The 15,140-nt window shown below is 37.2% G+C and overlaps 1 protein-coding gene across 1 annotated transcript; it reads right to left on the reverse strand.

Annotated features, from left to right (window-relative positions):
* Positions 1–85: 85 nt before the first annotated feature.
* On the reverse strand, positions 86–15,140 carry KLHL41 (kelch like family member 41). Its single transcript, XM_004004619.5, has 6 exons — positions 13,955–15,140; positions 10,371–10,528; positions 10,143–10,250; positions 7,206–7,391; positions 4,116–4,262; positions 86–1,362 (listed from the first exon to the last, which is right to left on the reverse strand). Exons 1-6 carry the CDS (start codon positions 15,062–15,064, stop codon positions 1,251–1,253), a joined length of 1,821 nt encoding a protein of 606 aa, XP_004004668.3. The 5' UTR covers positions 15,065–15,140; the 3' UTR covers positions 86–1,250.

The raw sequence follows: 15,140 nt of genomic DNA on the forward strand, positions 1-15,140 counted from the left end.
GTAGTTGCCCACCTTTGGGATTTGCTGATTGTATACTCAGGGTGCAGTTCAATATAGAAAAGTACTCAAGATTATACTTCAGAGATCCATAGTAAGACTAAATTTTATTGAATATTTCCATATTTATGATGCAGAAAATAAAGCTATAGCTTTATTTTATAAATATGAACATTCATATTTTTATGCAGTTGCTTAACAAGTAATAATGGAATACTCCAAGTCAGTTCCAATTCAGGCCTCTCAGAAAATAACACAGATAAGGCTAGAAGTCAAACATGTCTGTGAAAGCACATGAGACCCATATGCCATGATTAAGTTCATGACTTGCAGACAGTAGAATGTAATGGTTTTGGACAGACTGAGATGTCATCTTGCTATGTATGCTAAGAACAAACAATTTCAATGTAGGGTTTTACATCCCAGAAAATAGAATAATACAGTCATCCTTCTTTCTATCAGAAATTTGCAAATAGGTAGCTCTTTAAAGTATAGATAAAACTCAAAGCAATGAATACACACCTTTCTCCATACCACCTGCTGGCCCCAAATTCTGCCCCAGCATTTAAGGAATCAATCCTTTTCCTAAGATTGCCTCCCAACCTACAGGTACTGCAGTTAAGGACTTGAAGACTGTGATTTACTGGTTTTTAATTTAAAATTTGATTTAAATCACAATATACCAGTGTTGCATAAAGAAAGGGGAGAAAAGAAAGAAAACTTGAATTTGACTATTTTTGCTTAGAGACTTTTCCCTTTCAAATGAAATCCATTTATTCCGTTTCCAAAGTCTTCTCACAGCATATAATCTTTAATATACTGCACAGGGTTCTTGTAATATCTTGAAGCATGAGGAAAGGTTTTTGCTATTAAAAATTTGTTTTATGTAAATGTACATATTTCATTCTCCAGTTTCATTTGTAATAGAAAAAGGAGTGTAAAGGCACCTTAACAATGCAAATGAAAGGATTAATAAACTCAAATTTAGGAAGCTCCTTTATAATTGATTGAGACAGATTAACAAGAGAAATAATCTGTTCAATTTAACATTTATTATTTTTTTAAGCTCTGATTATTACATTGAAAATTCAGTAACTTTGAGGTTTTGATGCCCACTGCTAATCTCTTGGACAATAACAAAGTAGATAATTTCTACATGGAATCTCTGTATAGGCTTTTTAAAAACAATAAATTAAGGCCCTATTATCCAAACAGACCACCTCCCTATCTATTATATTTTTTCACCTTCTTGTTTATAGCTTAGACAGTTTGAAGAGATTTAACCGTGTTGCTAGGCAACTAGCTCCTGAAGCATAACGTATTTCCTTCAGCATCCCAGCCCATTCTTTTTTATCGTCTTCATACCTGATGGAGAAAAAGAATGTAATAAGTTGTTTTAAAGTAGACAGTTCTATAGATCTCCTGGTATTAAATATTTCTCTGAGAAAAACCCATTTGATCTTACCCAGAGGAAGATGCACCTGACTCTTAGACTAACCCTTGAATTCCTCCAAAAATGTGCATTCTCTGAGCATATACCCAAATTATTGCCACGGTATTTGATCTGGATGCTTAGTCAGTTAAACCTTCTCTGGGAATCAAAGACTGTCCAGTGATGATAAGTAACAGGCAATTAATCCTTCACCTCTGGACTGCTAAAGATGGCTGGTCCCCATGAATCCAGGTCAGCAAAGAGTAAGAACTGGGAAGAGCAGAGACAATTAAGTCGCCTTGATTCTGATTTCAGCTGTAGCCATACACCAGTGTGATGCAAGGCACTGACACTAGGGGTCACTCTGTAAGAAACTTGCTCTTCCCCTTTACTGTCCTGTGTGAGTGCTGCTCTTAGACTTTGCACTGGACCTTAGGTAAGAACTGGTCACCCTCTCTGAATATTCAGGGTCATGAAGACACAGACAACTTGAGTCCCTTTGAGACCCTTTTCCTTTGCCTGGTGCCTGGTGCTTGAAATGCCATCTCTGCATGAGAAATTCCTCAACATTGCCTTCTCTCTGAAGCCCTTCTCGCCTTCCTGAAGCAGTTTGTTTTGTCTTCATTTCTTACGGTGTTCTTTATATGGTATCCATTGATGATAACAATTATCATCCTATTTTAATGTTTTTATATTTATGTCCTCAACAAGCTCAAAGTTACATGTATTTTATTCACTTTAGTATCTTCCCTTCTCCAGAAGCTATCAATACTTGGCACATAGGAAATACCCCCAAATCATTCTGTGATGAGTGAATGAGATTTAAAATAATTTTAAAATTAGCTGATGCCTATGTTAGAGTTGAGAATCACTGCCTATTCTTGTTTTCCAAGCAAGAATTATCCCTGTTTTTCAAAAACCCAAACCTTTCCAGCCCTCCATTATTTCATCCTTTTTTTCTGCCACTTCCAGTGTTTACCCATCTCACCCCCTTGCTGAGTCTTTCCTCTCTGGGGATCTCCAGTTTCTTTATCTTCTTCCCTCTTTTTTGAAGGGAAGGTGGTAATAGTTAACTTCCTTTTATAGCCACTTTCTCTTGCCCTCTACACAGCTAGTTACTGTTACAATAACATAGGGAAATGATGTCTGATGCACAAAATAATTGTTTGGTTAAGCTGCCAGCCTTTGAGCCTTCCAGTTCACCAGCTGGGAATAAGGCATGTACTGGTTCAGATATAGAACAAATATTATCCATTTTTCTCTCTTAGGCTTAGTGGTATGCCTCCAAAACTGTACTTATAAATTTAAATCTGTAAGCAAATCTAAAGCATAAATTTGGCAGTTTCTGGATGAATATAGCCAAAGCTATGGTTTTTCCAGTAATCATGTGTGGATGTGAGGGTTGGGCCATAAAGAAGGCTCAGCACCAAAAAACTGATGCTTTTGAACTGTGGTGTTGGAGAAGAATCTTGAGAGTCCCTTGGACTGGAAGGTGATCAAACCACTCAACCCTAAAGGAAATCAACCTTGAATATTCTTTGGAAGGACTGATGCTGAAGCTGAAGCTCCAATATTTTGACCCTGATGCAAAGAGATGGTTCATTTGAAAATACCCTGATGTTGGGAGGAAGAGAAAAGGATGGCAGAGGATGAGATGGTTAGCATAACCAACTCAATGGACATGAATTTGAGCAAACTCTGGAAGACAGTGATGGACAGGGAAGCCTGGAGTGCTGCAGTCCATGGAGTCACAAAGAGCTGGATGTGACTTAGAGACTGAACAACCACAAAATATATCGTGAACTCACGCTCACCTCAGGCAACTGAGATCTACCTCCTATAAACTTAGATCAGCAAGCATGATGCCTAGGCTGAAGATCACACAAGGGGGGACCTGATAGTGACTAGACATCTACATACTGTACGCCCTGCCTCAACTGTGTTACCATGTGACTCTCTTTTATGATACAAGTTACACTTCTCCCAAGACCTCTGGATACACTGGTCTCTATATGCTATTCACTTCATTAGAAACTATGGTAAAACACACACACACACACACACACACACACACACACACCCCTTCTTTATAAATACATTCATTTAAGTTTAAAATAGTTCAATTGAGTAACACCTGTAAGTGTCATACTTGGGAGACCTGCCCAGCACCGATCTTAGAGGTCAATGCTTTTCACTTCTCTTTTAAAAAGCTTTTATAACTGAACACTCTGAAAATTGGAAACATATTTAAATTAGATTCAAAATAGAATGAATGAATCATGGAAAACTCAAGAGGTTAAATGTTTCTTCAGAGCCCTGTTCTCTAAGGAAATAAAGTACCCTGTGTGAGGAAGGTAAGTGGTTTGGAAGGCTTTACTCTATGGGATGCCTAGAGCATTCATTACACTTTTAAAACTGGAAGGGAGCTTAAAGGATGAGTTGTCCAGCTCTTAATTATTGATTAAGATATAGGCCCCAGTAAGTTCTTTCCCAAGCTCACAGCTAATTAGAAGCAGTACTTGATTAAGTAAGTGGCAATGTGAAAAAGTTCAATAGGTTCTAAGAGTGTTTACCACCAAAAAGTAGTGTACATTTTGGGAAAATCTGGCTTCCTATGTACTTCAAAACCGTTTTGTCTTACTTGGCTTAATATTTAGTTCAGAAAACTGGAGTGAGCAAAACTTACTTCCATATGTCATTGACTTCAGTGGGTGCAAATTCTTTAGATTCCAGCTGAATCATGGCAAAACCACCGATGGCATACAGGGATCCAGCCAAGCTGACCAAACTGATGGAACTTCTTTCTTGGGGAAATTCAGTCATTACTTCCCACCTGGGAATCATTGAAGATATAGTTAATGTAAAACTTAAAAAAAAATGCCAAATGTATTTACTGAATAGCTATTAAAAAAATAGTGAAACATTTTGAGTAGCATAGGCATCCAAAATTAGAAGATTAAATTTGCTACTGGAAAATATCTAAATATTCCTTTATTTGAAAGATCTAACCAGATGAGATTTTAAGGCCCTCAATATATCAATCCAAAAATACTTCACCTTCATCAGTTAGCACCTTCAACAGTGGTTATCAAACTGTGTGCCATAAATAGTGGAGTATTGGGGGGGCAATTCTAGGGTTCCTAGGCCCTACTGTGTTGGGTTTCATTTGAATGCTAATACAAATTTTAAAAATCTTTGAGCTCCATGGTGTCTCAAGAAATCTCCAAACCCTTGTTAATAAAGCATGTGAAAAGGATAGTTTCGGGCTCCCCAAGTTACACTAGTGGTAAAGAATCCACCTGCCAATGCAGGAGACACAAGTTCTATCCCTGGGTCAGAAAGAGTCCCCTGGAGGAGGAAATGGCAACGCACTGCAGTATTCTCCCCTGGAAAATTCAATGGACAGAGCAGCATGGTGGGCTACAGTCCATGGGGTCACGAAGAGTTGGACACGACTGAGCACATATGAGGACAGTTAACAAACTAGGGTTGGAAATTTTCTTTTTAATAATTTATCCTTCGTCCTTTTAAATAAAGGATTTATGGGAACTTTTTAATGTTAATGGCTGTATGAAATAGGACCACTAAAGATAATATCAATCAAAATAGTTGGAAGTATCAAGAGTCTAGAATGAGTTAGTCATTTTGGTAGCTCTCTTCCAGTACTCTGGCATTAAAAGTGGACCTCATAGTTTTTCTCTAAATATATCATCTGTTTAACTATAAGAAATAATATATGTACATTGTAGAAAATCTGGAGAAACAAGTTATAGAAGAAAACAACTATCACCCATGATCCTATCCTTCAAATATAATCATAAGCAAAACTTTGCTATATTTGTCATTTAAAAATGCATATAAATTTAAATATCCATCTATACATATGTACTGGAGAAGGCAATGGCAACCCACTCCAGTACTCTTGCCTGGAAAATCCCATGGATGGAGGAGCCTGGTAGGCTGCAGTCCATGGGGTCACTAAGGGTCGGACACGACTGAACGACTTCACTTTCACTTTTCACTTTCATGCATTGGAGAAGGAAATGGCAACCCACTCCAGTGTTCTTGCCTGGAGAATCCCAGGGACTGGGGAGCCTGGTGGGCTGCTGTCTATGGGGTCGCACAGAGTCGACACGACTGAAACGACTTAGCAGCAGCAGCAGCAGCAGCATACATATATACAAAACTAATAATACAGAGTATTTACAGTTTTATATGTTGCTGCTTTAACTTCTTATGGGTGTTTACCCATATTATATAGTCTTCAAAAACATGATTTTTAATGATCATAAAAATCCAATTCCATAAAACTTCCTTGTAATTTATAGATTAATTAAAGTCTGTGAAGAAGGCTGAGTGCTGAAGAATTGATGCTTTTGAACTGTGGTGTTGGAGAAGACTCTTGAGAGTCCCTTGGACTGCAAGGAGATCCAACCAGTCCATTCTGAAGGAGATCAGTCCTGGGATTTCTTTGGAAGGAATGATGCTGAAGCTGAAACTCCAGTACTTTGGCCACCTCATGCGAAGAGTTGACTCATTGGAAAAGACTTTGATGCTGGGAGGGATTGGGGGCAGAAGGAGAAGGGGACGACAGAGGATGAGATGGCTGGATGGCATCACTGACGATGGACGTGAATCTGAGTGAACTTCCAGGAGTTGGTAATAGACAGGGAGGCCTGGCGTGCTGTGATTCATGGGGTCACAAAGAGTCACACACGACTGAGCGACTGAACTGAACTGAAAGTCTATTTTGAACTGTGGTGTAGGAAAAGACTCTCGAGAGTCCCTTGGACTGCACGGAGATCAAACCAGTCCATCCTAAAGGAGATCAGTCCTGAGTATTCACTGGAAGGACTGATGTGAAGCTGAAACTCCAATACTCTGGCCACCTGGTACGAAGAGCTGACTCATTTGAAAAGACCCTAATGCTGGGAAAGATTGAAGGTGGGGGTAGAAGGGGACGACAGAGGATGAGATGGTTGGATCGCATCACCGACTCAATGAACATGAGGTTGAGTAGACTGTGGGAGCTGGTGATGGACAGGGAGGACTGGAGTGCTGCAATCCATGGGGTTGCAGAGTCCGACGTGACTGAGCGACTGAACTGAACTGAACTGAACTGAAAGTCTATTTTGTAATCAGGCATACTTGGTTCCTTAAAAAAGTAATAATAGTGTTCTAATTTTTTCTTTATTGCTAAACTAGGAGCATAAAAGCTATATACCCATCTAGATATATGAGCTCAAAAACTTTAAAAGGACTAATTCTATATAAAGAATATATGTCCTGTATCTTCACATTAACTTTAAGCCAATACAATCTTAAAAGTGAAAAAAAGAGAAAATTATAAAGAACACAAAAGAATCAAATATCTGAAGCATTCATCCTTTATAAATATCACAAACTAAGTGGAGGTCTTTTAATATTTAAAGAAACTACACATTCCAAATCAAATAACCTTATAGAGAGATGTATATCCACTATTGTGTATGTAATTATTCAGAAGTATTACCTTTGCAAGGCTAGATTCACAAAATTAATAACAAGTGAGGGCAAATTGGTTACTCCAACATTAACTTGAGGGTCATGTATTCTAAATTACAAACACACACAATGCAACAAAATGTTAGGTGTTTCATGCCTATAACACCAAAAGAAACACAGACAAAGATACTTCCTCTTCAGTCCCTGCCTCCCTGCCTTCCTCTCCCCTTGTCCAAATTAGAAATTGAAGCATACAGTGATTCATATTCCATAGTAAGAGGTAACAGCTTACTTATTGGTGTTGAGGTCAAAAGCTTCAACTGAAGCTGAAAGACCGTCTTCAGTGACACCTCCAGCAATCACAATTTTGCCTTTATGGACTGCCACTCCAAACATGGAACGAGGGATCTTCATTGGAGCCAAATCTTTCCAATCTCCTTTTTTGGGGTTGTAGACAAATACTCTGTTTGTACATTTTCTGTAAACAAAACACAACAAAATGGTCCTTTAAGAATTTTCCTTTTTTGAAAAAAACAACTTGACTAATCACTTAGCTTTGGTTCTCATTTGAAATATGTAATATAGTGAGGATCAGAAAAATTCTTAATCTGAACATATGTCACCAAGCAAAGGACAATAATACGAGAAGCAAAAACTATTTTATAACAATTATGCTATTGGAAGGTAGCATCCTTTACTTTTGGCAATTGCCTAGGGGCCCAGGTAGCATAGATTTTAATCCTATCTGCTACTAAGTTAAATGGAAAACATGAATAGAGTTAACAAATTTCATAAATTCTTTATCGTGCCTCTGTTACAAAAGTGTTTATTCATTTCATTATCTGAATATCCTAAGAATGAATCAGTTAACGTAAAAAATACTTAGGTGTGAATGTACCTATTTTCAATGTTCATTACATTTTATTCTATCACTAATATACCAATACATTTTAAGAAATCTGGGACTAAAGATTAGACAACTAGTCATCTGAGCTGATGAGTAACAAGAACAATTTTACATGCTAAATGCTACCAGAAAAACCTGGACCCATCTGAATTATCTTTCTTAGGTTCTTATGATTCCATAATTTACTGATGGGAGTTTGAATTTCAAATAACAATTAACTGGATATATCTGGTAAAGCAAAGAGCAACAAAACAAAACCTCAACTTTTTTTTCACTAGTTTTATAAAAGACCAGATTTCTGGAGTAGAAGCATTTCCTGTAATATATGACTATGAGTATTATCTTAAAACTCCACTCAGTGGCAAAAACCAGTATATTTCAGTGCTTGCTTTTAGATAATGACTCATTTCAAAGTTCTTGACTCTGGCATTTGTCAAGCAATCTTGTCTTGGTTAATCATATTCTCAAGATGAATATATTACTGACAAGACCATATGCTTCTTACTGACATATCAATTTCCTAGTTACTAATACTACTTGAAGGAAACAATTTAAATTATTTGGCAGGGTCACTATGTTTGCAAAGTCAAAACACTGCTTAACACAGATTTTCCATTCCATTTACTGAGGAAAAATGCCCCAAATAAGATTCAGCACTGAGTGTGTTTATAATATGGCCTTCCTTTAAATGTTTATTTAATGGGAATATCTGGCATTAAGGAGGATATCAAGATTTCAGAATGTTATCATTGAATATAGATTATATAAAAACTCATTGCTTTTTAAAATCACATATTCTATAATATATATCATTTTAATTGAATCATACCATTAATTTTTAACTCTAGAATATAGAGTTCTTTAATTCTAGCACATTTCCATATTTTACTCTCCTTTCCTGCTTTTTTTTTGCCACTTTATTTATTTTTTAATTAAAGGATAACTGCTTTACAGAATTTTGTTGTTTTCTGTCAAATACCAACAAGAATCAGCCATAGGTACACCCATGTCCCCTTCTTCCTGGACTTCCTTCCCATCTCCCTCCCCATTCCACCCTTCTAGATTGTCACAGAACCCCTGTTTGAGTTCCCTGAGTCATACAGCAAATTCTTATTTATATATGGTATTGTCAGTTTCCATGTTACTCTCTCCATACATCTCACGCTCTTCCTCCTCCCCCTACCCGGTGTCCATAGGTCTGTTCTCTATGTCTGTTTCTCCATTGCTGCCCTGCAAAACCTAGAGCCTATTATACAGAGTGAAGTAAGTCGAAAGAGAAATATAAATATCGTATTCTGATGCATATATATGGAATCTAGAAAGATGGTACTGATGAATTTATTTGCAGGGCAGCAGTGGAAAAACAGACACAGAGAATAGTCCTTAAATTCTTAATTCTAGCTTCCTTTCCAGGACTGGACAACTTTTAACCTGGACAAGTGATACAAACCAAATTAGGCAGAGTTTTCAGGGGCAGGAAATTTGTTATCATTATTGAAATCAAAAATCATCATTTTATCAAACAGGCTACTGGCTTAACAGACTTCTGGAGCACTCTGAACTCACTTCTTCCATAAGATCTCTTTCCTAATTACCTACCCCTTGAGAAGTACCTAAAAATCAAGTTATATCCTCTTTTTCTCCTAAGAGACTGGGTGCTACTGAGTATTCCAGGTATATTTCTTCTGTTTGATCAGTGCCTGTTTGTGACCAGTTGTTAAATATTTTGAATATCATTTGTCCAGGAATAAATATGTGAAACATTGCTGAGAAAAGAGCTGCCTGCTTTTCAGTCACCATGTTTTTCAGTTTCAAACTCAACTATCTAAATTCTCTGTTATGAATGTAAAGTACAAAATCCATGATTTTTTTTATACACTATTGTTTTAGTAGCTATATTTTAAATGCTATATTAAAGAGATATGCTTAATTTTTATCTATCAATACTTATGGCTAAATCCATAAAAAGTCCACTGGTTTTAATGTAGTAAAATATAATTATAAATTAGCCAAATAAAAGACTTGATTATGCTCCTAAATGCTGCTTTTCCATTGTAAGAAAGCTTATGATGGAGCTATTATGCTCATTCCTAGCAATATATTGGGCATATACAAACTGACTTCAGCAGTTTAATAATTTTATACAGTTTTCCTTCATAAGTCATTATTAATATCCTCCAATAACATTTCAAAACTTTGTTTTAAAATTTTGCTTCCAAAATGTTATAGGTGAGAACCAAGTATCATTCCAGTATAAACAGAAAGGAACTCTTGTAATAAAAAATCACCTGGATATAAACCATAAGATTTTAGGGTACTTACTTATCATCTGTCTTTCCTCCAAGACAATATATCATCCCCTTATGTGAAATCACACTATGGCCATAGACTTTGATAGGAAGCTTTTTAATTTCATTCCATTTGGCTGCCCTAAAATCAGAAGATGATAGAATTTATATGCTTTCAGTAAATTTCAGGTTCTAAAATTATGATTTTGTTATAGACACTCATATACCTGAATGCTTAGGAAATGAAAATATGCCAACTTACACAGGATCATAGCACAATACTGTATCCAGAGAAGCCTCTGTTTGAAGGTCTTTGCCTGCAACTACATAGATTTTGTCATCTATCTCTCCCAGACCGAAGAGACACCTAGCTGAAGGCAGAGGTGGGAGTCCAACCCACTCAGATGCTACATTATCAAGCTGAAAGAAAAAAAAATATATGAGGACTTGTGAAGCTTGTTATAGGTGTACCAAAAAATATGCTATACTTTGTTATTTAGAATTGATTGAGATAGTAGAAGATCTCATAAATTTAAAATTATAACTCAGAAAGGATCATATTTTACCTTTGAATTACCAGGAAAAATGAGAAAATCTACACAGCCTACCAAATAGCTAAAAATACTCAAACCTGGAGAACTTGGGAAAAGGAAAGCGAGGATAAAATAGAGTCACCAGAGTTTAGTTAGAACTGTGAAATTTCTGGTCAAACTTTCTTCCCACATTACCTTGTTCAGGTTGAACAAGGAATCAATACTTCGAGGACACTGGGGAAATAGATTGTCACTGTAGGGAGGGTCACAGTATGTGAGTGGCCCCCACAAGCTATATTTAACAAGCTCCAAGTTGGTGCCCAGGACAGCTGGACCTGTCGCTCAGTTCACAGACAACTGGGACGTTAGATATTATCTTTTCTTCTTTCCTTAAACATTTTTAAGTTCTCCATGCTTCACTTCATTACTTTAGATACAGGCAGGTGTCACAGCCTATAACCTCCCAGGTTTTGGTGGGAGTGATTTAAAATGCTCTTTTCCTTCCCTCCCACTCTTTCTCTCTTTCTGATTTAAATTAGAAAGGAATTCTGTTTGTTTTTGCTATTGCGAATTCTGTGAGCCTAAGACAGCCTCCAAGAGCCCATGCTCTGGGATATGTGATTGATTCTAATATGGCTGGCATCAGCTTTAGCACTAACTATTGGTAATTTTAAGATTTTCCACTTTGCATTTTAGGACACCAAGGCATAAGAAAGCTGCTTTCTGAGGGAGTGCAGTCAGAGATTGTTGTTCTCTCTAGTGCTATTTCTATGTAGCAGAAGAAAAAGGGAAAAAACCCAGAATAACTGCATACCAAGAACAGATGCAGATATTCAAGTCTGTGGTATATCCAGATGGTGATGACTAATGTATTCATTTTTGAAAGAAAGTCCTTTATCAAGAAACCAGTAGGTAGTATAGAAGCAATAATAATCACAATTATCGACTTTTTGGGATTCCCTGGTGGCTCACTGGCAAAGAATCCATCTGCCAGTGTAGGAGATGTGGGTTCAATCCCTAGGTCAGGAAGATCCCCTGGAGAAGGAAATGGCAGCCCACTCCAGTATTCTTGCCTGGGAAATCCCATGGACAGAGGAGCCTGGTGGGCTACAGTTCACAGGGTCACAAAAGAGTCGGACATGACTGAGTGGCTAAACAACAGCAAAGGACTTCTTACTCTGTGATAGGCTTCATACTAGGTGCTTTATGCAGGAAATCTAATTTAGTCCTCTCCTTTGTTATCCCTGATTCAGAGAGGAGAAAACAGGCACAGGAAGGCTAAACAATTTTCCCAAGCTCACAGAGCTTTTAAGTGATACTCAATGCAAACTATATAAATTCATAGTTTTTTTTTCTTTTTTTCAATGGGAGCAGCAGCCATCATAATCCCAAATCAGAGGGTTTACTGCCCACACTACCCAATACTGTCTACCTTCCCATACTACCCCCGATAGGGCACTTCCTACAGTAGACTGCCTGCCAGGTGTTTTTACAGACGAGTTGTCAAGCTATTTAACCTCTCTGGCTTCAGTTTTCTCATCCCTAAAATTAGAGTTTGGACTCAGAATACTTAAGATGTGGCGCTGTTCAAAGATTTGATGAAACTGTTAATTCTATGGGAAAAAAAACCCTCTCTTATCTAGGTAAAAAACATTATAATCTGATTCTAGTATACAACCAAAGGTCATATGAATCCTGACTTAATACATTTTAAACAGAGGTGACAAAGCAGAAAATACAAAACCTGAAATTCTCATACATTTTCTTGTGAGTCATAATCCTCTTTCACAGGTGTTTTTATCCTGGCTCACTATTTTATCCTTGTCTCACTATTTGTGCCTTTTAAAGGAGCAAGGCATAGGAAATAATAGGGAGTTGACCTTTTCAACTTTGAATAACTGTTTTTGTAGCTATAAGGAACATCAAGCATGCTTCCTGATCCAGAAATGTGAGGCTATGTCAATAAAAGCAAGGGTAGCGATAGGATAGAAGGGACTAAAGATAAGGCTAGAAGTATTCTTCGGATTTGATTTCCAGGTTATTTGTATTTTAATGTCATTTTTACTTCCTAGATATATTATTGTCTTTTCAATTGACTTTACCCTTTCTGAAATTTATCTGAATTTAAAACTAGCCCTTAGGAAGTTTTCTGGCCCACATTCAAATACTTATGATTACAGCTTTTATTGTTATTTTTACATTTCATAGTTAACATCCTTTAATGGAATTTGGAAAATTAAGAAGCATGATTGAATGTATTACCTTTTTTTGAGATTAGTAGAAGATGGTTAGAGTGTGTTTCCTAAACGCTCGGCATGTCACACAATTTGAAATCGCTCAGTGACTGTGATGTGACCTGCTATACTTACTTCTCTTTGGCCTTTCGAATTCAAGGCCCATAAACTACAGGCCGTGAGTAGCCATGACCTAAACAAACCCTTTTGAACTATCTGTAAGCTACAAAGTACTGGTACTGGTATTAAAGATAAAGTCACTGATTCCTTCATAAACTGGTAAAGTATAATGTGTTGGTAACATGAAACTAATGCCTTTCAAACACACTACAGAGAGTTTGTTTAGGAGGATCTCTCTTCTTGGAAACTTCTATGGTTTCATAAAACAGATTAAGTTGCAATAATGTCTAAGTACAACTCTGATCCAAAGAAATTTGATCATTTATCATAAATAAAAATTTCTAAATACAATTAATCGATTCAAACTAGTGACATTTGTATAGACAGTATTTCCTCAAAGGTAATCCAAAGCATGTAAGATACTTATACAAGTTCTTTTCACTTTCAATATAATTGTACTTTAGGCAGTAAACCACAATTAAGAGATGAAATGCTACCTCTGAGAATTTCAAATCAAGCAAACTTGGAAAAAGGTAGAAAATCTGATCAATTATAACTTTTTGTAGAGTACTTTGATTTTTGGAAAATACCTATTTTTCAGAAAGAGGATACAAGATTAAATTTTGTTTTTACTAAAATACTGGACTTTAAAGGATTACAGTCACAATCAACTATAAACATGACATTTTAGGTAAAAGAGCATAAAGAAAATCATGAGCCACCACTTGTACATGAATTAGAACTTCATTCTTCATGAAAATGTTTAATTAAATATGAACAAGCAGCTAACTGATCTAAATATTCGTCAGTACTTAATGAAAATGCAAGGGACTGGAATAGGACGTCAAGTATTGATAGAATACAGTACAAGGAGCCTAAGTAATTCACAATCAGCTAACCAGATGGTGACTAACATCCTTCCCTTATGTCTCTGCATATGTGAAGATAGCCTTTCTTACCTGGAAGAAGTAGGACTGTAGGGGCTGAGCTTTATTTTCTTCATCCACATATAGCCCTCCTACCACATACACCTGATTTTGTTGGGTAACGATGCTGGAATGATTTCTGGGGATCTGCTCAGCCAGCGCAGTAAGGTAGCATTCATTTTCCGTGGGATCATAAGCCACAGCAGCTGTGTCATTAACCAAGAGGATGAGGTCCTTGACAAACATTCCATGCCTGGGAATATCATTCAGGTAACCAGGAAGTAAATCTTCATCGCCGACATCACCATTCACCTCACCAGCCCCAGCCTTCGCCGTGCTTTTGCTAGGTTCTGGGAGTTTGCCTGCAAAGGCATCTTTGAGAACTTTGATTTTTTTCTGGAGTTCTGGGTTGCTTTTAATTATATCATCTTTTTCAACATGATCTTTAAAATATTTTTCTGTCATAAGGCGAAAACGAATACAATCAAACACTTCGCTAAGGTTTTTAACCCTATTTTCTTTGTCTGTTCGCACCCATTTCATCACTGCCTCAAATACTGCTTCTTCCTTTTCTACATTTAGGCTGTCATTGGAAATGACTGAGATCAGCTCCTGCGGAGACAGTTGCATGAAGTCCTCTTCCTTACAAATCTGTACAAAGCGATCAGACACAAATTCGCGGGCAGAGATGGCAAGTCTCGGGCAGTCAAGAAGAAGTCCTAATCTTAGAATAGCTAGACAGTTACCAGGAGCAAGTCTTTTCTGAAGATAAGAAACGCAGACAGTGAACACGGAGGGGATCTGAAAGCGGCTGGCCAATGCAAAAATATCTTGCACGTTTCCGTCATTGAGATCAATAGTGGCAGAGTATAGGTACTTAATGATTAAATCCAGTACAGCAGGATCCACATTATCTAGTACTACCTCCTTTTTTTTCGCCTCATCAATTTCAGATAAAAAATACTCACGGAAGTAAGGACTACAAGCTGACAAAATCAATCTGTGGCAAGGAAGACTTTTGTCACCTGCTTTTAGGGTGCAATCGATGAATTTTTTCTCATCCAGGAGATCTTTTAGACCATCCTGAAGAAGGGTGGATTGGTAAAGCCGCAGTTCCTCTGCGAGTTCCCGCTGGGAATCCATTTTGTGAGTAACCTGGGTAAGGAAGGGGACACTAAGGCCTTAGCTCCTCACAGCACACAGGTCTAGCAGTAAAAAG

Source organism: Ovis aries, chromosome 2, assembly GCF_016772045.2.
Source record: "Ovis aries strain OAR_USU_Benz2616 breed Rambouillet chromosome 2, ARS-UI_Ramb_v3.0, whole genome shotgun sequence".
Taxonomy (NCBI): domain Eukaryota; kingdom Metazoa; phylum Chordata; class Mammalia; order Artiodactyla; family Bovidae; genus Ovis; species Ovis aries.

Coding starts and splice junctions, on each gene's coding strand:
- KLHL41 (XM_004004619.5), bottom strand. CDS start 15,064: ATGGATTCCCAGCGGGAACTCGCAGAGGAACTGCGGCTTTACCAATCC. Junction 10,529..13,954: donor TACAGTCCTACTTCTTCCAG/GTAAGAAAGGCT, acceptor TTTTTCTTTCAG/CTTGATAATGTAGCATCTGA. Junction 10,251..10,370: donor GTATTGTGCTATGATCCTGT/GTAAGTTGGCAT, acceptor TTCTGATTTTAG/GGCAGCCAAATGGAATGAAA.